At 42.7% G+C, this 22,486-nt stretch overlaps 1 protein-coding gene across 6 annotated transcripts in view; it reads left to right on the forward strand.

Moving 5' to 3' along the window:
- The first annotated feature begins 3,586 nt into the window (after window positions 1–3,586).
- The window catches only part of Ccbl2 (cysteine conjugate-beta lyase 2), a 47,598-nt gene continuing 28,698 nt past the window's right edge, over window positions 3,587–22,486 (forward strand). Inside the window, exons 1-4 of one of the 6 annotated variants that reach the window (XM_005385107.1) lie at window positions 3,589–3,690; window positions 8,972–9,071; window positions 20,146–20,204; window positions 21,004–21,148. In XM_005385107.1, coding sequence (XP_005385164.1) covers window positions 8,973–9,071; window positions 20,146–20,204; window positions 21,004–21,148 — 303 coding nt within the window. In that variant the 5' untranslated portion in view covers window positions 3,589–3,690; window position 8,972. Of the gene's footprint in view, window positions 3,691–4,621; window positions 4,677–7,285; window positions 7,500–8,971; window positions 9,072–18,736; window positions 18,786–20,145; window positions 20,205–21,003; window positions 21,149–22,486 lie in introns of those variants that run through there. The other 5 variants (XM_005385108.1, XM_005385109.2, XM_005385110.2 and 2 more) reach the window with 5 other exon arrangements.

The following is a 22,486-nucleotide window of genomic DNA, read 5'->3' on the forward strand; positions in this document are numbered from 1 at the left end:
AGGTTGCACTCAAGCCAGGCATGGAAACACAGGCCTGCCATCCTAGCACTCTAGGAAGCTGGGGCAGGAGGATTGAAGGTTTGAGACCAGCCTTGGCAACTTAGCAACTTAGGGAGACCCTGTCTCAAAATTAACAATATGTTTAATAAGAGCTGAGGCGTTAGCTCATTGCGAAGGCCCTGGGTTCAATCCTCAGTGTTATGGTTTATACCTAGATGTCCCCCAAGAGTCTCATGTGTTCATAGGTGTGGCTTCTAGAAGGTGATTGGATGATAGGGAAACCACAAAGCATGGGAAGAAGAAAGGCCTGCTACTCCTCCAAGATATCACACAGAAGCTGCACCTACAGCTTCCACTTATATGCCCATTGGACAGAATATGGTCCTCTGGCTGACCTAGTCAAAACAGAGGCTAGAAATATAGTCCTCATGTACCATATCCTTAGCAAAAATTAGTGGTCTGAATTAGTCAATTTCCCATCCCTGGAACACAATAACCAACACTCACAACTTCAAGGCTAAATTTAGCTCACAGTTTCAGGGAATTCAGTCCATGGTCTCATAGTTCCAAGGCAGGAACTTCATGCTGGAAGGGCATCACCAGGCAAAGCTGCTTAGTTCATGGTCCAGGAAACACAGCAGAGCAGAGGTGTTAGGGAGGAACAGGGTGAGGACCATATATATATATAGGACCCAAGACCACTCGTCATGACCCACCAAGATACACCCACAAGTATGTTCTACTAAACCCCTGGGAATCTCCTTCTTGAGTCAAGTTGACATATGATGAAGAACAGTGATGGGGCTGCATTCCTTCTTCAGAGAGGAAAGGAATACTAACGAGCAACCAGCAGCTCATCCTAATCATTCTCTTTTCCTCTTCCTTAAGGAATGTTTCTAGACTTACTAAAAACTGAGCACTGTTAATTGTAGAGCTGGGATAAGCAACTTGGCTTTTAAACTACACTTCAATCCATCAGTTAACTAAATAAATAAACTATACTTACTGCCTTCTGTGTTCTATGTTTCAGGATGTATTCTGCCCCAGGTTGTGTTCAGTCTGTGGCTGGCCTGGTTCGTTGTTGTTGATATTTTCTGTCTCTCTTTCTTTGGCCTCTTTTTGGGTTTGTTTTAATGAAAAATGTTTAAAATGAAGGAAGTTGTGTCACTTAAGGCAAGGAGGTAGGCCACAAGTTGGACACATCTGTATGATAAGTTGGAAAAGGATTTATCTACATGAGGAACACATTGGGTTGTTTTTTTTATTATTATTCAGAAAACAAGAAGCAGGGACAAAGGTAGTATACCTATTAGCTAGTACTTTCAGAGAGCTGCTTATAGTCCACTGCCCACCCTCGGGGCTTTTTCAACTGTTGCTTTCTCTTTCATCATTCTCTTCTGGGTTCAGATCGCTGTCCTCAAAAGAGCATTTCCCTGCCCTGAGCACAAACACACAATCTCCGCTATCCCCACCCATCCTTGCTTCTTTCCTTGCACTCACCCTCACAGAGTGGGGGATGACGCTCTGTGGACGGGGGCAGAGTGTATGTCTAGCATGGCAAAGTTTCCGGGTGCCTTTTGCAGAAACCCAAAATTAGATATACAAGAAGGAAAGAAAGCTTGAGAAGGAAATTAGGAAGGCAGGGTGGAAGACAGGAAGAAGGGAGCGAGGGCTTATCACTCACCCTCTGAAGTCATTTTCCATATTTTCCTGTTTATTCCTTCTCTTTCTCCCTTCAGGAATGTAAGATTTAAAATACTTTCAGCAGAGCACAGTGCCTCAGTATGCATGTACTCCATTCAGGTTTGTTTTTGCTGTTGGTCTGTTTAGTTTTTTGAGGCAGGGTCTCACTATGTCACCCCGTGTGGCCTTGAACTCTCGATGCTCCTGCCGAGCTTCTGTATTAGCCACTTTCCATCTCTGGAACATAACACCCAGCACCCGCAACTGAAAGGGAGAAAGGTTTATTTGGTTCACATTTTCCAGTAGGTTCCAGCCAAAATTGGCTGGTTCCAAAGCAGAAATGGAATGGTGGAAAGCACTGGCTGAGAACGCCTGTTCATCCATCCTGTGGCACCCAGGAAGCCAGCTGAGAAGAGGGTAAGGACGCAGCCTCCTAGGTCACGCTCCGAGACCCGACTCCAGCCAGGACCCACCTCCTAACAGCACTTTTGGCTACTGCACTCAGCAATGGAAGAGCCCACTGATGAGTGTAGCATCCCCCAGGATCAATCATCTCTGAACCGTGACAGCTTCCCAAGTACTTGGGATCACAAGACTGTACCACCATGACTAGCTCTCAGTGAGTGTAAGGCAAGATAAAGAAAAGCAACCCCTAGCATTAGGAACTGAACAGAACACTTAACCTTATGTTAAGAACTGGCCATAAAAGTTTCTGTTAAAACTTTTCACAACTAGACCCGGGCTCGGTGTACGCCTGTAATCCCAGCACTCGGGAGGCTGAGGCAGGAGGATCGTTCAGAGTTTGAGACCAGCCTGGGCTATAAAGTGAGCTCAAGGCCAGCCTGAACTGCATACCAAGACCCTGTCTCAGAAAGACAAAAAAAAAAAAAAAAAAAATTCTCAATCAGATCCGCTCTGTGGTTCATGACTGTAACCCCAGCTACTGAAGAGATTGAGGCAGAATAATGGCAAGTTCAAGGCCAGCCTGGGCAATTTAGGAAGAACATGTTTCAAAATAAAATTTCAAAAGGGCTGGGGATTTATCTCAGTGCTCCCTGGTTTCAATCTCCAGTATCACAAAAATAAAATAAAACAGAGCAGTGTCGAAGTCATTCTTGATCGTGATGAAGTGACAATGTCATTTAATCATCTTGCAGAAAGACAAAAAAGGGCACCGGGCCAACTACAGTACGTTCCTTCAAAACTTGGCTTTGCTCCTTCCTCTAGGTCTGAATAACAGTGCTAATGCTGCTCTCACTCCCGTTATCCTCTCGCCTCCTTAAAATACAAGTGAATCTAAACACTGAAACTCGACTCTTACCGCCTTTCACTAACGCCGCCCTCCCCATAGCACTGAAGCTCGGTGTTCCTTTTTCTCCATTTTCCGTCCTTACTGTTAAAGTATTACAAATCTTCCTCCTTCAGCCTCGCATCCCGCTTTCATTCTCAGTTCTTTGATCAAACTCACTTCACTCTTCAGGGAGGGAAAATTCCAGTCCGCTTTTTCTCCCCGCTCTGTCCGGCTCCTAAATTATTCCAACCTGAACCCACGCTTTGTCCAAACTCGGGACAGGAGAGCGCATCCGCCTTTCTAATCTAGCCCTACTAGAGTAACCCACCCCATGAGTCTCACACACCCAATCCGAGCCTCGGGCCTGAATTCCATAGCCAATAGTCATCCAGCTCCACGTCCACGCCCCCCTCCCACCCCCATCTCAGGTTCTAAACCTCCACCCTCTTCTCCATATTTGCAAAGGCTCTGTGCGGCCAATCCGTGCCTTTAGCCCAGCCCCCATAGCCAATCCCCGGCCACATCCAGGCCCGCCTCCTTACTCCCTGCGTCCGTCACGCCCACTACGGTCAGCCGGCGGTATCCAATCCGCTAACCCTACCCAACCTCCCAGCCATTCAGCATCTATAATTCAGAGTCAATCTCGTCCAGGCTACGCCCCCAGGACCAAACCGTCAGCCCCAAAGCCGAGAGGGACTGGAACCCGTGGAAGCCAGGTGAGTGTGCGCGGGACTCTGCGCCTCCGGGTGCAGGGGGATTGTGGCCCCGGCGTGTGGAGTGTGCGGGGATTGCGGGATGAAGCGAGAGACGAAGGCTTCCGAAGCTCGTGAGAGGCTGGAAAAGGCCGGATCCGCACGTGTATCTGACTCGGCCTAGCAGTCCCGAGCTGAGACACCAGCTGGCAGATGCACCTCGGGGCCTGAAACCTGGCGGAGCTGGAGGGCGAGTGCAGAGGATCCCACCGGCCTCCCGGGACGCAGTCCTTGTACCGCAGACTGTCTTGCCCGTCTGCCCTTGATTTTGCAGTTTACGTGTTTAGAAAGCAACCTGTGAAAAGATCGCTGGCTCCAGTTCATTTCTTAGCTGAGCTCTGAATTTTGCAAAAGGAAGTAAAAGGGCTGCTGACCCGCCATGTGAGTGAATCTTAGTGGAATGCAAAGTTTGTAAAAGAGAAAAGCAGGACAACTGGGCTTCTGAGAAGACCTAGAGCCACACAGAAATCCCTCGTCCCACGCGTGGACTTCTCCGCCGGGCCTGGCCGGAGAAGCGGGCAGCTCGCCCACTGCCACCCCACGCAGCCGCTGCAGACCAACCGTTACACAATGTTACCTGTGTGCTAACTAGTAGCCACACTTTTCCCTTTGGAAAAAGGTGTAATTACAAGAGTCCATTTTCCCAGAGCGAGGGCTGCAGGCGTAGGAGATGTGGCTTAGCAGTAGAGCGCTTACCGCCTGGGGTCAAGGTCCAGCGCCGTCGGGGGTGGGTACAGTTTTACACAGCGGTTTTCCAGCAATTTCTGGTTGATACCCTTTAATCTTATGCTAACTTTGGCTAATTTTTTTCTTGTTCTTCTGCTCTGGTGACATGACTTTGAAGTTTACCCTTCCAGCTGTACTTTCCCCAATCAGCACCGCGTTCTTCTCCTAGGTGCCCTCCGTTGTAATCAGTGAACCTGATAAGCATTCTGGGAGTGAACTAACAGGTAAAGCAAGAAGGAAAAATCATCTGCTTGGCCAGACCTTTCTGACAGTCTGAGCCGTGCACTAGCGCTCGCCCTCTTTGCAGCTGCCTCTGTTAACCGTCCTTGTGCTTGCAGTTAACCGGCTTGTTCTTGACTTGGGCAAATTAACTAAATCTCTCCCTGCCTACCCCATATGCATATGCAAAATGTGTGTAACTTGATCATTTGAAAGCAAGTCCACAGGGTTAATCTTTGAATTTTTTACATTTAAAAAAGTCATTTTGACTTCTTTCTCTGTCTTTGAGTTTTGGATTCTGCTCCCAACAATTCACCAGCTTGCCCAGCTTCAGGTCACCCCAAAATCTGCCAAGCACACCTTCTGAATGTTTATCGTAAAGAGTCTCCTCCAGTGGTGGGCAAACTGGCAGCTCAGCTTAATTTTCTGTCGATCATGTGCATTTGAACATGGAGTTTATGTACCACTAACTATGCCATGATTAGGTTGACTGGAACACTCCAGTGCACATTTGCCTCGTTGTCTTAAAGAAGCATCATTTCAGGCAGAAATTAGAAAAAAAAATGCAGGGGCTGGGGATTTAGCTCAGCGGCAAAGCGCCTGCCTGGCAAGCGCAAGGTCGTGAGTTCGGTTCCCGGTACCGAAGGAAAAAAAAAAAAGAAAGAAAAACATGCAGTGAAAATACAACTCAGAATTAAAAGCCAGATAGATACCTTTTGATTTTTTAATGATATCCAAATTTATAGATTTATTTAGTTCATTGGTAAATATATATGTATATTATATATACATGCAGTGTTAACTGCAGTAGAAAATACTGTTTAAAGCATATTTATTTAAAGTGAAGAAGAAAAAGCTTGCTTCAGAGGTTCTGAATCTATAATTGAGTGGTGTGGATTTGGCCCCTGGTGAGGGCAAAGCTAATAAACACGACCAGAGGAGAGAAGTGAAGGAAGGCTTCTTACTTTCAGGAAGGGACACACTGGAGTTCGCTCTCAGAGCAGTGGCTCCCCAAAGAAAGCACAGCAAGAGGCTTTTATCGGGGGCATTTAGGCATTAGTATAGAAAAGGTTCTACCTGACCTGTCCAGGCAGGCACATTCATGAGCATTATGAGACAAAGGGAATACTTCTGGGTTGGGAATTCAGTATTATGAGCAGTTTGCTCGAGGTCACCTAAAAAGTGAATCAATAACTCAAAGATGTTGCTGTTACTTGGAATTTTTTCTGGAGGACTTTATTTCAGACAGACAAATGAAATACCTCTGAAGAAGCATTAACAGTCCAAGGTGCACCAGCTTTTCTCCTCTCACTGCTAAAAGAATTTGCAAACACCTAAAAAAATCTGTTTAATCAGTCTGCTTAGAGTTGTTTTTTCTTTGGGTGGGCTTTTTTTTTTTTTTTTTTGCTTTTATTTGTGATACTGGAGATTGAACCCAGGGCCTTCACACTGACCTGCATCCCCAGCCCTTTTTAATTTTTTATATTGAGACAGGGTCTCACTAACTCACCGGGCTGGGCTCAAACTCACCATCTACTGGAGCGCTGAGATTGCAGGCATGCACCACCATACCCTGCTTGCTTGCTTAGATTTCTTAAGGCAGCGTTCCTTCCACAAGATTCCCTGCTGAGGGAGTGAGTGACACAGAAGAAGAGCCTGGGTCTGGGCTTGAAGAATTCCGTCATTCAATGGTGGATGGGAGAAAGGCAGGAGGAAAATGAGGGCTGTAATTAAAGTCAAAGCCAGGGGAATAAGGTGTGTTGGGAGAAGTCAAGGCTGGGTCAGCAATATTTAAAGCTTTATGAATGTCAAAACTGACTTTACCAGCAAACTTCCTCTGGGAAGCAGTGGGTACAAAAATAGACTCCACCAGCTTGAGCAAAAGGAGACAGCTAGTAAAAGGAGTCACAGTACAAGGAAAAGAAACTCTGATGTCTTTTTTGTTATCGTGGGATCAAACCAGTGTGGCGTAACGGCGGGGTACAAGGTGTGATTATAAGAAACAGGCACTGAAGCCAAATGGACAAAAGCAGTGGATGAGGGAGAAACCGGTGTTGGATGGGTCCTGGCTGAAGGCGGTACCATGGCCTAGGGTGATCTCGGTACTTGGGGTTGAGAAGAAAACTTCCCTAAGAACTCCTTAATGCCTGACAGGGAATCAGCAGGATATAGACGGATGGGGCAGACAAGAGAAGTTACAGTCGGGCCGTAGCAGGAAGGAGTTTACCCATAACTATGGCAACTGTAGGTAGTAATAATGTAAACTTGCAAATTGCCAAGAGAGCTGATTTCAGATATTTTTGCCACAAATAACTGACAAGTATTTGAGATAATGTTAAAAGAAAAAATATGGAGCATAGGAAAACAAAAGCCAACGCCGAGAAAGACAAAAGTGGCATTATCAGAGCAAATGGGAGCTGAGCTCAGGTAGGAGGCAGAAGGAACTCTGAAAACAAAGATCAGATGGAATTGCCGGGTTATGGCAATTCCTATACCAAAGGATACAGTGTTCCTATCCCAGAGGATACAGTGGAATCTTAGGGGAGCGAATGCACAAAGAGTCAGGTGGGTTGCTAGGAAGCGGGTGCGTTTTGGAGGTGAAGTGCTGTCCAGGAGGGGGCTGAACTTAGCTTAGGCAATGAGCAACTTCCCTGGTAACTCGCTGAGAAGATGAACACTGAGGCCTGGTGGCCGCACGGCTCTCCGAGAGCGGGGTGACACCTCCCTGAAACTGCAGTCTCAGCTCACGTGTGTCTGGCCAGTGACTCAGCAGCGGTAGAGATTATCTTTGAGCCGGGGATTCACTGACCCAGCACCAAGTACAGGAAGTTAGTGAAAGTTTTTTTTTAACCTATCGAGACTAGAAACCAGACCTCCTGACTCATCCTTTTTCTCTCTAGTTTATCTCAAGGGAAAAGCTATTTCTTTCATTTGTCTACTTGTAAGAAAGGACTTTTCTTATACTGTGTTTAAATCATGCTGAACGTAAGTGGGCAAAAGGAGTAACTATTTGCTTTACAAGAAGTGACTCTCTCACAAAAGGATTCTTCTTAAATATAGCCCACTTAAAATGTTTCAGTGTGATTTTAGGTGTGCATTTAGTCCTTCAACACTTATGCATCTGAGTACATACTATGGGCCAGAGAAACTTAATACACAAGGTTCCTCCGGTTAGAATTTATGTTATACATTAACCAATGAGCAACCAGCCAAGTAAATAAACAAACCAAAAAAAATGCTCTGCAAGGATGAGGGGTTCTGTAATCCCAGAACTCCCGAAGATCACACGTTCCATGTCATGGGATCATGTTGCGTTTCACCCTGGACTATATAGTAAAACTCTGTTGGGAGAAAAAAGAAAAAGAATGCTTAACAGAGACTTAATAATAGGTTGGTGTCATCTAGAATAGTTGAGAGGCTGTTATAGCTTCCATGACCAGGGCAGGACTTTTCAGGAGCAGTTGTTTAGGCAGAGATTTTATGGATAAAATCAGCACGTTGCTGAGTGTGGTGGCGCATGCCTGTAATCCCAGAACTCTAATCCCAGAACTCGGGAGGCTGAGGCAGGGAGATCGCTGTGAGCTCAAAAGCAACCTAGACTACAAAGTGAGTTCAAGGCCAGTCTGAACTATATAGTGAAACCCTGTCTCAAAAAAAGAAAAGAAAAAGAAAGAACCATCCTCTGAATTATTTTTCACAGCTAAATTTTCCTGCAGTCTTCACATTTTGACAATGTAGGAGGTTCATAGGTACTAGACTAGCATCAGTGATTCCTTTGAGTCCATTGAGTATATTTCCTGTCTAAGATTTGGTTCTAACTGTTAGAGAGAGAGGTAATATCTGTATGTATTGGAACAGCAGCCTTTCATACCTGAGAGAACAACATTCACAGCATAAAACCATAACTGAAATTTCTCTTTGCCTGAATGTTTTTAGAAAGCTGGGTTTTTATCATGCTCTTTATTTTATTTATTTAATTTTTTTTTTGAGACAGGTCTCGCTATGTAGTTCAGGCTGCCCTTGAAATCACAGTGATCATCCTGCCTCAGCCTCCCCAAGTGCTGGGGTTATATGTGTATACCACCACGCCCAGGTTAGAAGTGCTTTTTGTTAAGATTGACACAACTGACTCCATTTTGACTCTGATAATTTATACATTTCTTTCACACTAAATTTATATAAGAAGTACTAAGTTTGTTATAATGAATATAGATTGCATCATAAAAAGAATATTGTTGTCTGATAGTGATACAATGGTTGTATATTTACTCCCTGTCCTGGTTTTTCTTCTCTCCTGTAGCATGTTTTTGGCCCCGAGGAGACTCTGCTCCCTTGGTAATGGAGCAAAATTTCTAAAGACAATTCCTTCTTCAAAACTCCTGGGATGCTCTACTTATGGTGTAGGTATTGCTCATGCCATACAGACAAATAATGGTACATGTTCTGCAGCATCAAAGTAAAGATGTAATTTTTCAGGTACTTTTTATAAGCATGCTTTTAGGGTGAGTGTTTCTGTTGTGAAAGTTGAAGGGGTGTTTCTTTTCTCTTTCTTTTTTTTTTCTAAATTTGAATCAAGGTCTCGCTATGTAGTTCAGGCTGGCCTAGACTCACTATGTAGCCCAGGCTGGCCTCAAACTAGAAGCGATCCTCCTGCCTCAGCCTCCTGAGTGCTGGGATTGCAGGTATGTGCCACCACGCCCAGCTCTTCAAGGTGTTCCTTCCAGAATTGACATCCACTGAGCAGTTGCTTCATGTGTGGGAACCAGACAATTTGATGGTCATTATATATTCAGTATCTCATTTGTATAAAGCCCTTCAATGTATGAGTTGTTATATTCCTACTTTACAAATAAGAGAATGGAGGCGGAGGTAGGTTCAGTAATTTGCCCAAGGTCACAGTGTGAAATGTGTAACCAAAGTACCACAGTCCCCCTGTCTTTAGGCACACTCAAGGGCACCATCTTCCTACTCAAAAAAGGAATATTATAGTGGCTAAAAATATTGGTTCCGTGTCCTGCAGTTTATAGAAAATGCGGCTGGTGGAGGAGCAGGTAAAGTGTTGTCATGGAAAAGCAAACAAATCAAGAGTGTAGGTTGGACCTCAGGGCAGATCCATGACCCAGTTTCCTCTGTAATTACGGGCAGGGAAGGAGGAGGGCCATTGTTCAGGGACTGCTCTGGAAAGACAAGAAAGAGGTCAAGAGCTATAACCACCAAGGGCAACACATGGGCCTGAAGCACTTGCCCTGTCTGCCCCGCTATTGTCAAAGTGCAAGTGTTGCCCAGTTACTGTCAAAGTCCTAAATGGCCCAAGCAGGTCTCAAGCTTGTGATCCTTCTCCTTCAGCCTCTCATAGCTGAGCATATAGGCATGCACCCAGGCCAGGCTGGAGATTAGAAGAAAAAGGCTGAAGACAAGAAGCCAAAGCAGGATGCTCAGTGCAAAGTTACCTGCCCAGGACAGGGGAGGCGAGACGGAACAACAGAAAAATCAGTGATTGGTTAACATTCAGATGGCTTTTTGCGTGAAATAATTTGACAGAGGGAACCTCATCACCATGCCAGTTGAAACTGGCTTGTTTGGGAAATCCATGCTGCCTCTAGTCCTGATTTGTTGGAAGGCCGGTTAACCGCTGATGAAGGAGTTTAGCATGAGTGACTCTGTTTTGATTTTTTTAGCCTTGTCTGTTGAGGGCTTTAATCCAAAACAATGACCTCCTGTAATTTTTATTTAACAATTAAAAAAGGCAAATATGCGTGTCAACTTAGTGTGAGATAATCCCAAAGAATTATTGATTGGGTATGGTAATGATGTTGCAGTTATAGAAGAAAAGGTCAGTCATTTTGAGAGATATATGTCATCTATGTAGAGGTTTAACGAGTTAAATTGTGGTTTAAAATTAAAAAGAAAAGAGAGACAAGCAAGTGAAACGAGAGCTTGAAAATCCCTGAATCTGAATGTATATATCTGAATGTTTTATATGAGGGTGAATCATTTCAAATTGCTATTTTCTTTTCTTTTTCCTTTCTTTTTTCTTTTTTCTCATCCTTTTTGAGACAGGGTTTCATTATGCTGTTCAGGCTGACCTTGAACTCACTTTGTAGCCAGGCTGGCCAGTGAGCCTCCTGCCTCAGCCTCCTAAGTGCTGGGATTATAGGCATGGGCCACCACACCCAGCCAAATTGCCATTTTCATTTTTGTAAGTCAAAAATGGTAGAATATTAACAATTCCATGTTCAACATAATTCTAATTTCTCAACTTTTATGTAGGTATAAGATTTACATTTTCTAGGGTCACAGTCTACCCTTCAAGACCTGCCCCAGGGACCTGCTACCTTCAACTGAGTCCCTGTCCTATAGTCACCCACCTCCCATAGCACCGCAGGCTGGGCTGCATCCCTTGACCTATGACAGTTGAGGGACATTAGAGATTCAAACCATAGCAGGTAGACTACAATTTTCTGTCTTATTTGCTTATTTTACAAAAATATTCACTACTTTTGTAATTTTAAGTAAATGTAATTAGGTTTTATAATTTTAAGTAATGTTTTGAATGCTGAAACAAAAAAAACTGCCATACAGCAAGAAGAGAACACAAGAGCAACCTAGATGAAAGTCATTCTCAGCTGGGCCTGGTGGTGTAAGAGTCCAACAACTGACACTGTTACTTTTTAAATATTTTCAATAGAAATACATGATTCAAAAAGTAAATATAAAGCCGGGCATGGTGATGCATGCCTATAATTCTAGCACTCGGGAGGCTGAGGCAGGAGGGTTGCTGCAAGTCCAAGGCCAGCCTAGGCTACATAGTGAGTTCAGAGGCAGCCTGAATTAGACAGTGAGACCCTGTCCCAAAACAGACCAGCCTGAGCTACATAGTGAGACGCTGTGTCAAAAAACCAACAAAACAAAACAGAAAAAAAAGAAGGGAAGGAGAGAAAGGCGAGGGGGAGGAAAGAATGAAATTGAAAGATAAACTTTGTATTATCCACTGCTGCCAGGAAGTCAGAGAGCCAGGGAAAGTATTGAAAGGTATGGTTGACTGATTGACAGACAGAGGGACAGACAAAGAGGGGAGAAAGCAAGAAAGATTTGCCAAATGAGCTTCGACAAATGCATTGAGGATATTTTGAGGATAAGAAGTGAATAGATTATCAACAGGACAGCAGAAAACTAACTGGACTAAACACTGCAAATCTGAGTGACCGGCCCTTAAATGAAAGAAAGTGTGACAAAGGGGGACACGGTGGTGGGGGATTTGTGTGGGCACTGAAAGGGTCTGTGCCAACTCACTATACTTTTCTGATCAGTTTTGCTGTAAACCTAAAACTGCTCTTAAAAAATACAGTCTAGTGGCCGGGGATATAGCTCAGTGGCACAAGCCCCTGCCTGACAAGCAGAAAGTCCTGAGTTTGATTCCCAGTACCAAAAAAAAGCAATCTAAAATTTTCTAGGGAACTTGTAAAATGTAAATGCTCACCAGAGAAGCATAAAAACAACATCTGTTTCACATGAAGACGATATTTTGTGTGGATTTAGTCCTTCCCAGCACCTCCTTTGCTGCCTTTGGTGTGAAGTGCATTCACTTCTATCTACAGGAATCCTTGCTCCGTCCTGGGTGGACACTAGGTCTTGGGTTCGTACTGTGAGCCAAGAACTGTTTTTCTACTTCTGCATTTGCCTCATTGCATCCCCACAGCACTTGTATGGCACGGACATTCATTCCCTCTTAACCAGTGAGGACACTGACTTAGGAGTCCAATGTCCCTCTTGCTTCATGCTCTGTTAGTTTGCTCTGTTTAATTTGAACGGAAGACCCATCTGATCTGAGAGCTCTCCGCTCTGAAGAACCTTGGAGATTTTTCGCTTTCGGCGTATCTATCTCACAGGGCTCGGAGCTCAGGGGTCTGCGGAGCTGCACAGGCCCCCTGCACAGCCGGGTTTCTGCTGCTGGTCCACATCCCAGCAAAACCAAGCTGTGTCTCAGCCTCAGACCCGCGTTTCTAGTTGTCCTGATTAGCTCGGCCTCACTGTCCAACCCTAATCCAATCGGCAGTGTCTGAGGGTGGGATTGCAGTGTAGACTGCCAAAGGGCCGATCCCCAGGAGTGTACTTTGGGGCAGTCCTCGCTCTTTTTAACATCTTCACTTGGACCCAATTTTTAAAGTCAATAAATCAAAAATTTGGTTCTTGCTTTGCCTAACTCTCCATTTTTCCAGGTGTGCTAGTTATGAGTTTTCATTACCCACACTGTCACTGTCAGAGTTCAGGTTTGGAGAAATCTCTGTTTGCCGTAAGTTTCTCTAAAAATATTTTTAAAAGGTGATTTTCAGAAAAAGGTTAAATCATGACTCATGCAAATATAAATGAACATGTGTTAAAAGTTTGTATTTCTTTACAATGAGGGAACCTCAAAGAAGTTAGGATGGGTTCAAAGGAAAAGTCAAAAACTACACATGTTGATGAAGTAAAGGAATTGAATCACAAGTAAAAGCAGAAGATAGGTTTCCCCACAGGATGGAGGGAAGTCAGTCAAATATCTAGAACCAGAGTTTGTTTGACTGTTTACCTGTTATTTACAAATATGCAAAATAGCTGCAAACAGCCTGCTGCAGTCAGTTCTATAAGGGTGGGCTACAGCCAGTGCATGGTTCTTATAAAATAAAGCAACTAAATGTATGTTGCTTAAGCACTGAGTGAAATAAGCACTCTTCTGAGTTCATTGTAATTAATTTTTCCTTGTATGTCTTCAAATCTTTCTCTATCGTTCATTTCCAATCCTGAGTTTTACCCTCAGTTCATCCACTGCTATGAGAACATTCTGTTATTTTGCTGTGCCATCTAGTGGCAAAAAAAGTTATTTATCTAGCTTTTTAAAGGATAGTCAGACCTTAGAAAACATCTAGAATCTGTGAAACATTGTTGCTAATGTCTGTTTCTTGAGTAGCATTTTGATCAGAGGAAGAAAAGGGGCACAATTTCAGAATACCCTGGCACCTTTTTAAAATCATCTTTATGGAGGTACAATAAACTGCATCCATTTAGAATTGAATTCAGTGGTCATATGCCAGACATGTAGACCACGACATCCCTGCCACGGTCAGCCTGCAGAGCATTTGCCACTAAGGAGTCTTAATGCTTCTACACAGTCCATCCCTCACTCTGCTGATTTGCCCTTTATCACTGTAGATTAGTTGGCACCTTTTTTTGTATTTTATATAAGTGGAATCATGTAATATACTCACATATTCCACACATACAGTGATTTAGAAATTCATCGGTATGGTAGTGTACCAGTAACGCCTTTCCTTACATTGTAGATTACTATCTCTTTATTGCTTTTCTGTTTACCTGTTGATGGACTTTTGGATTGAGTCCAGGTATGAACATTTAATGCACGCCATCATACAGACATAGGTTCTCATTGTCTGGGTAAATACCAACAGGGGGATGGTTGAGTTGTGTGGCTAATTTATGTTTAATTTTTAAGTGACTGCCAACTCATTTTCTAAAGAAATTGTGCCATTTTTCCATTCCCTTCGGAGTTACATAGAATTCTGCATCGCTCTTATCTTCCCCAGACTTGGTTTCTATAGCTGTTCTGATGGGTATCTTGTGGTAGGTATTTTGCTGTGGTTTCGATTTTCATTTTCCCAATAACTAACCAAGTTGAGCATTTTTGATGTGCTTTTCTAATCAGTTATAACACCTGGGAAGAGGCTGCCAAATCTTCTGCCCATTTTAAGTTGAATTATTTTCTTGTTGAGCGGTCAAAGTTGTTTACTTTTTTTTGTTTTGTTTTGTTTTTGTTTTTGTTTTTTTTGGTTTTTTTCTGGTCCCAGGAATCAAACTCACGACCTTGCGCTTGCCAGGCAGGCGCTGTGCCGCTGAGCTAAATCCCCAGCCCCTGTTTACATTTTTAAAGGTTTACATATTCTGTGTAAAAGCCCTTTGTAAGATGTGTTGTTAATATTTTCTCTCCTGTGGCTCAGCAGAAAACTTAAGATATATTTGAGCTCACTGAATGGGTCAGCAATAATACTTATTAACATGTTTGAGTGTTCAACTGTCAGATCCTGTGTGATGGTGAAGCTGGGAGATGTGACTGGTGAGACGCCGAAGGTGAAGGAAAGCGGACAGGCAGAGTGGGTTGAAACGGAGCTGTAGGAAAACTCTACGAGGTTCGCGCTCCTGGTGTCAGCTTCCTTTTGACCTGACTGTCCTCCTGCCCTTCCGCTGGTAATGGGAGCTTTCTAACAAATCCCCCTTTGTTCCTGAGCTGTTTCCAGTTGAGTTTCTGTCTTGTGCAACCAAGAGATGCAATGCATGTGGCTTTGAAACTTCAAAGGCAGCTGCCGCGCACAAGTCTCTTCCCCACTGTGGACCTGGGGCACCACTGCCTTTCTGCAAAGTCAGGGCGGCGCTTCCTGAGAAGTCGCAAGCTCTCCCGGCCGCAAGAGCAGCGGCCGCAGGAGCAGCCCACAGAGTCCCGCTGCACCGCAGAAACAACACAGGGCAGAAAATGCAGGACCGAGCTTCTGTTAAAACTAAATCTGCGTTTGAAACAAAAAAGGCATTAGGAAATGCTGAGAAGTCCAGAAATACTACCTATCATCACACCCCAGTTGAAACATTAATACACACACACACACACACACACACTGTGGTTTACCTAATTCCATTTCTAGCCTTTTCTTGACACGTGTTCATACAATTACCTTTTGGGGCTGTGATCTTGTTTTCTTTGGATAAAGACTTGATTGATAGTCATAATATATAGATATAAAAAACCTTTGATTTCTCTAGCTTGACCCCACCATTTAGGAAAAATTTTTCAATACCTGTCCTATCCCACCTACCTGTGAAGTCTTATGCACAACTTCCTTAAAACAAGCATAGTTCAGCTGGGTGGATTGGTGTGCACCTGTAATCTCAGCACTCGGGTGGCTGAGGCAGGAGAATGTCTACAAATTAGAGACCAGCCTGGGCTACATAGTGAGTTCAAGGCCAGCCTGAACTGCATAGTGAGACTATGTCTCAAAACACACACACACACATACATATGGTATAATTTTTTTTTTCATATTTCCCAACTTGTTCTAGTACCTTTGGTGCAAACATTTTAAAGATGTAATAGAATTTTCCTTATGTTTGTCGTTCATGCCACCTTGTGGTGGATTTTTAGAACTGCATCCTTCCTCCAAACTAACAAAAGATGAAGCTGCTTCTGATTTCACTGTAATTGCCGTGGATAATACAGCAGAACGTTATGACTGGGCCAGGCGCGTGACCTATGGCAAAAGTCACCTCTTCAGATTAACTGGGTTCAAAACATGATACAAGCCTTGCACATGTTTCTTTATATCCCTAGGACTCAGAATTCCAGGGGAATTTATTTCCTGGTGATGGGTCTATGCTGGGTAGTTTGTATACAGTAAGCATTTACATCTCCTGCTGAATCTGGGTCTCTTTGGGCTTTGTAAGGTGTCTTGTAACATTCAGCAGCAAATTCGTTTCCCTGGATTTCTTTAACAAGATATCACAAACTAATGTGCTTAAACAACAGACATTTACTACCTGGCAGTTCCAGAAGCTAAAATCCTGGGATCGAAATGAAAGCAGAGTCTTCTCCTACCGGGGACCTTAAGGAACACTGTCCACTCCCTGTACCCTGCCGTCTGGTGAGGTCCTGTTGATCCTGGGCCTTCCTTGGCTTGCGGAATCATCACACCAATCTCTGCCTTTGCCTGCATGTAATGTTCTCTGTGTGTCCTTGGGCCAAGACTTCCCTGTTAGCTAAGGACACGAGTTGTCAAGTTGTCACCCTAATGACCTCATCTTAACTCATTCCATCTCCACCGACACCATTTCCAAATAAGGCCGTGCTCTGAGGCACTGAGAATTAGGACATCGGTGTGTGGAACTGAAGTGACACAGTTCAGCCTGTAACAACCACCTGTCTGATTATATATTCAGGCTTCATTTCTCTGTGCTGCCTTTCACAATTATTTGCTGCTCCTCCCTACTGGGTGGTTAGATAGGCGTGTCCTGTGGCTTAGCCTTGAAATCACTTTCACCAGTAAAATATTAGTAGAAATGATTTGGGTATATCCAAGTGGAAACTCTTCTCCTTAATATAGGCTGAGCTCCCGATAGGCATTTTCATCAGTCTGTGTCTCAGAATGACAGTGGTGATAACGTTATAAGCAAAGAATAAGCCTTTGTGATTTGAAGCCATCAGGACTTTGGTATCATGGTTTTGGCAGCCTAAAATAGCACAAGCTGACTGACAAAAAGTACCAGATTTAAATTGGGTGATATCAGAACTTCCCTCCTAATAGGAGGGGATTTTATTAATTCACTCATCAGATATTCACTGAAAGCTCACCATGTGCTAGGTGTAGAACAGTGCATTGGCCAGGCCACCATACTCTGATATTTAGTAATGTACCAATCTAGGAATTGCTGGGAAGGTGTTTCTTAGATGAGATTACATTTAAATCAGTAGACTCTTCAGAAAGTAGATTATCTCCCATGATATGGATGGACCTTATGTTATGGTGTGTGTCAGTGTGTCCCCCCAAAGCCTCATGTGGTCATGGGGCAGGCTTTTAGAGTTTGATTGATTATGGGTGTTAGAGCTACACCGCCCTGGGGTGGATAGTTTGCATATGTAAGGGAGAGGAAGAGGCTGCTTGCGGCCATTCCTGGCTTTTGTGCTTGTTGCTTTGCTGTGTTCCGACACCATGAGCTGTAGCCCTCTGCCATGTGCCACTCTGCCTTGTAATCTGCCAAGTATGGACTGAAAACTCCACAAACTGTAAGCGAAAAAAACCTTTCCTCCCTTAATTTTGGGTGTCAGGTATTTTGTCCCAGCAACGAGAGAAAAGTAACCAAGACACCTTAGTAAAGAGGATTCTGCCTTAGACTCAAATTACAATTCTTTCCTGAGTCCATGATCTGCTCTGTAGGGTTCACACTTGCCACCCCTACAATTGCATGAGCCAATTTCTTAAAATAAATTTCTGACTCATCCCGTTGGTTCTTTCCCTGGAGAAACCTACTAGCTACACATGTCCACAAAACAAGCTATTGTCACATTCTCAGGGCAGATAGAAATAAGTAGAAGCTTCCACTCTATGTGAAACTTTAGAAAGTGTTGCATTTAATGAGACCACATAGGAGGACCTTGATCTGGGGAATCAGAGAAGATTGCAGGAAATGACATCTAACTCGAGAATGGGAGGTGGCAGGTGAGATCCACATTAGCCAGGCATGGGACCAGGTGATGGGGACCAGGAGATTGGGTTGAGTAGAAAATACACATTCTCAGCTGGCTATGGTGGTGCATGCCTGTAATCCCAGCACTTGGGAGGCTGAGGCAGCAGGATCACCACAAGTTAGAGGCCAGCCTGGGCTATCTAATGAATTCAAGACCAGCCTGAACTACATAGGTAAAGCCTGTCTCAAAAACAAAACAAAACAAAAAAACCGCATTCTCAACAAAGGCATTATCACCCCTAGGGAAAAGAAAATGGGTACTTGTCAGGCTAAATAAATATTAGCTATTATAATGTCTTATGACCGTTCAAAGCTTAAACTTACTGAGAAAATCCTGTTCCTTACTGTTTCCTTGATATGGAGATGTGTAAAGATGCCCCTTACAGGAGCAATGATGAAAAAGAGACTGCAGAGCTAGACTGTTTAGGCAGAGGAAAACATTACATACAGAAGTGAGAGGCAACGAAGACTTTCTGAGAAAGTAGAGTGGTGGAGACAAAGCATTGGGAAGGAGGGAGAAGCTCGGGCAGCAGAAACAGAAGAGGCTGCTCTGGGTACAGATTTTAAAGAACGCAAATCTCCAACTGCATTGAGACCTTAACCCTCTGAATGTTAAGTAAAATTGTACTCCGTGTCTGATTATCTCCCACCACAGTGTGCTGGCATTTTTATGCATGAATCTACACTTTGCGTCTGCGGTCATATGGAATGCATCATTAAGCTCTCGGTATTGTTTCAGATAGGAAATGGCATTTGTTAAAATATCTTTTTTTCTGTCTTGCAGGGACTCTTTAGTGTTGAATTGTTAGTCTCTGGAGTAGCACCGTGTTCAGGTGGGACTTAATGGTGATGCTATGCCAGAAGGCACTTTGACCCGCAGAGAATATGCATGTGATTTACTTCACTGGGGTTTCAAAGATGAAAAATAGAAAACTGAAAAGCCATTTTTTGTCCCATTATTGGGAATAGAATGAGAACAATGGTGATTTAATAACCATTATCATTATCTTCCTCCCAGATTGAATTAAAATGCCTTTCATATTCTATTATAAAATTCTGTGCAAAAATGCTGTCAATCATTTTCTTATTTCCACCAGCTTCTTAATAATGAACCCAAAACTCATTCAATACTTTTGAGAGATAGAACATAATTAATTTTAGAATCTGGAGAACTAAAAGGTATATGCTGTATGATAATTATAACTTCTAATATTTTTCTTCCACAGCTTTAGCTTGTTCAGTATGAGCAGACCCGATCTAAACTACTAGGATACTTTTAAGAGACAGTATTTGGGTCATATTTTTAGAAAGTCTTGTTTTGTAAGACGGTAGATGACAATAGTTATGTATATAGGTTCTGCAGTCAGACAGTGGATTCGAATCCAGGTAAACCTGTTTGGGTTTGGAGCTTACTACTTTTATGAACTTGGGCAGATGTGAAAAGTTGTGTGGTCTTAATCCTCCCTGTGCTTCACTTTGTTCATGTATCAGAGTCGCTTATAACAGCTAACATGTATATTAGCAAAGTAAATTATTTGAAACACATGGAACAGTGTCTGGTATACAATCACTACTTAGTCATATTAACTACTATTACTTGAAACCCCTTAGTGAGTAGTTGTTAAATCATTTGTTGTCAGGCATCGTGGCACACACTTGTGATGCCAGCACTCAGGAGGCTGAGGCATGAGGATCACCAAAAGCACAAGGCCAGCCTGGGCTACATAGTGAGTTCAAGGCCAGCCTGAACCTGATAGCAAGACCCTGTCTCAAAAAATTTAATTTTACAAATAAAATGAAAATAAAAACCATTTCTTGAGTGCTTACTGTATGCCATGCAAGGAACTTTCTTGTGAACTCTTAGTATATTTTACTTTCTTCAAAGCATAGCTCAAGATATTTTTTAACCTGACTTTTTAAAAACAATATTCCTGTTCTCCTTAGCACACTGCAAGCCTTTGAAATGATTACTTCTTTAAGCTAGGCAAGAACATGCACAAAAATCATTCTTTAGAACGGCCACAGAGAGATGGGCTCTTCCTCAGATTGTTGTTTTGGACTCTAGAACTCACCTCTGTGGTCCTCCTATGTATATGCTGATGATAGGAAAGGGAAGAATGACCCACGGCTTACTGACCTTTCAAGTTCTGATTAAAGAATTTTTAAAAATCATTTAATATTTACATTTTTCAGAAAATGTCTTCGAAACTGAAAAATGCAAAACGCATCGAAGGACTTGATAGCAATGTGTGGTGAGTATCTTAAAACATTAATCATTTGGTGAGAATGTCCTCCATATTTTTATGTCCTTAGTTGGGAATTTGTAGCTTCATCTGTAGTCCAGAACTAGAGCCACTTACCTGCTTTATCCATTAAATGACAGAAAGGCCAGGAGCAGCCCAAACACTGATTTATTAACTTCCCCAGTGCACCGTGCTCTGTGCCACAACTGGGCATGGAGCGGAGGGAGAACAAGGTTGGTCTGCACCTTACCTTCTGAACTATGGACTTTTCTCATTACTTCTGCTTCCTAACAGTTGACAAGAGAACATAGCCACAGATAGGAAATGGTTAAAGGTGGCGGGGGGTGTGTATGGTTAAAATATGGGTATCATGAAATTGAGACGTGTAAGGAGCCTTAGGTTCATGAATTCAGCCATCATTTTATTAGGTAGATTCATTTTATGGGGGCTAATTGTTTTTTCTTCAGTAATGAAAATCAAACCCAGGGCCTTTGCACTAAACCACACCCAGCCTTTTTTTATTTTTTTATTTTGAGACAGGGTCTTGCCTAGTTGCTCATGCTGGGCTTGAACTCACAATCCTCCTGCCTCAGCTTCTCAAGTGCTGGAAATACAGGCATGGGTCTTCTAACTTTTTATTGGGAACTCTCAATTTGTAAGGTCAAACTAAGTCTCTATTTTTCAATCTCGTGGTAAGACCATGTGACATAAAAAGCAAACTTTGTAAGTGTAGTGCTTATCAATATCAATATTTTGGGATTTTTTGGTTTTTTATGGGGTTTTTTGTGTTTTTTGTCCCTAATCTTAGGACTGAATTTACCAAGTTGGCTGCAGATCCCTCCGTGGTGAATCTTGGCCAAGGCCTTCCAGATATATCACCTCCAACATATGTAAAAGAAGCATTATCAAAGATTGCATTAGTTGATAACTTGAATCAGTACACGCGGGGCTTTGTAAGTACATCAGGAACGCAAGGGGCATGAGCTTAGAGTTTACGTGGTGTTGTGTGTGTGTATGTTTCTGTTACTTACATGGAATCAACTGTCTAGCTTCAGCTGCTACCTACAGAGAGGTGCTACAAAATTAGTATAACTAATGAAAGAATTGCACAAGGTTGCAGGACACAAGACCAATATATGAAAGCAATTTTATTTCCATGTACAGAAAGTGAAAAATTGGAAAGTAAATTTTTTAAATAACATTTACAAGAATATCTAAACATGTAGGACTAAATTTTTAAATATGTATGTTCAAGGTCAGTACACTGAAACTGTAAAACATTACTGAGAGAAAGGAACCAACAAACAGTACAGTCCAATTTAAAAATGGACAAAGGTCTAAGGAAGAGATACTGATGGTGAATAAATACATGAAAAAATGTTCAATGTCATTAGTCATTCGAGAAATGCAAATTAAAACAACACTGAGATTCCATCTTACCCCAGAAAGAATGGCTATCATCAAGAAATCAAGCACTAACAAATGCTGGAGAGGCTATGGGGAGAAAGGAACCTACTCCACTGCTAGTGGGAGTGTAGATTGATGAAACCACTGTGGAAATCAATTTGGAGATTCCTCACAAAACTAGGATTAGAAGTCCCCTTTAACCCAGCTATTCCCCTTCTGGGTATTTTTCCAGAAGAATTAAAAACATCATACCACAGTGATATATGTGCACCCATGTTTATAGCAGCACAGTTTGTTATAGCTAAATCTTAGAAACAACACAGATGCCCATCCACTGAGGAATGCATAAAGAAGTTGTGGTATTTCTATACAATGGATTATTACTCAGCTATTAAAAAAGATAAACTTGAGGCTTTTGTAGGTAAATGGATGCAACTAGAGACCATACTCATAAGTGAAATAAATCAGACCCACATGTGTAAAGATCTTATTGTCTCATTGGTGTAGGAACCTGAAAGACTAGGTAAAACTCAAAACATACAGCAGATGATAGGAAAGGGAAAGAAATTGCTCAAAGGAAGGAACAACTGGGATGAGGGAAAGAAGATCAAAGAAAGAAGGAAGGCAAAACATAAATATATATATAAATAGCTGCAATGACTGTATTGCTGGTGTCTGATGGTGTATTGAAATGAACAGTTAATGCTCACAATTTTTTATGTTCTGATCGACTTTGCATGCTTGTGTCTGGTGGTCTGAGCAACTGATTTGAAGGTAACAATATGCAATGGATTACAGTGGTGAACTCCTACCATCTTGTCTAGTGGAACTCTGTATTATCTCTAAGGTTTTACTCAAGAATTATTTCCTTATTCTCTTTAATG

This window comes from Chinchilla lanigera, unplaced genomic scaffold (genome assembly GCF_000276665.1).
Source record: "Chinchilla lanigera isolate Chin_1 unplaced genomic scaffold, ChiLan1.0 scaffold00022, whole genome shotgun sequence".
Lineage (NCBI taxonomy): Eukaryota > Metazoa > Chordata > Mammalia > Rodentia > Chinchillidae > Chinchilla > Chinchilla lanigera.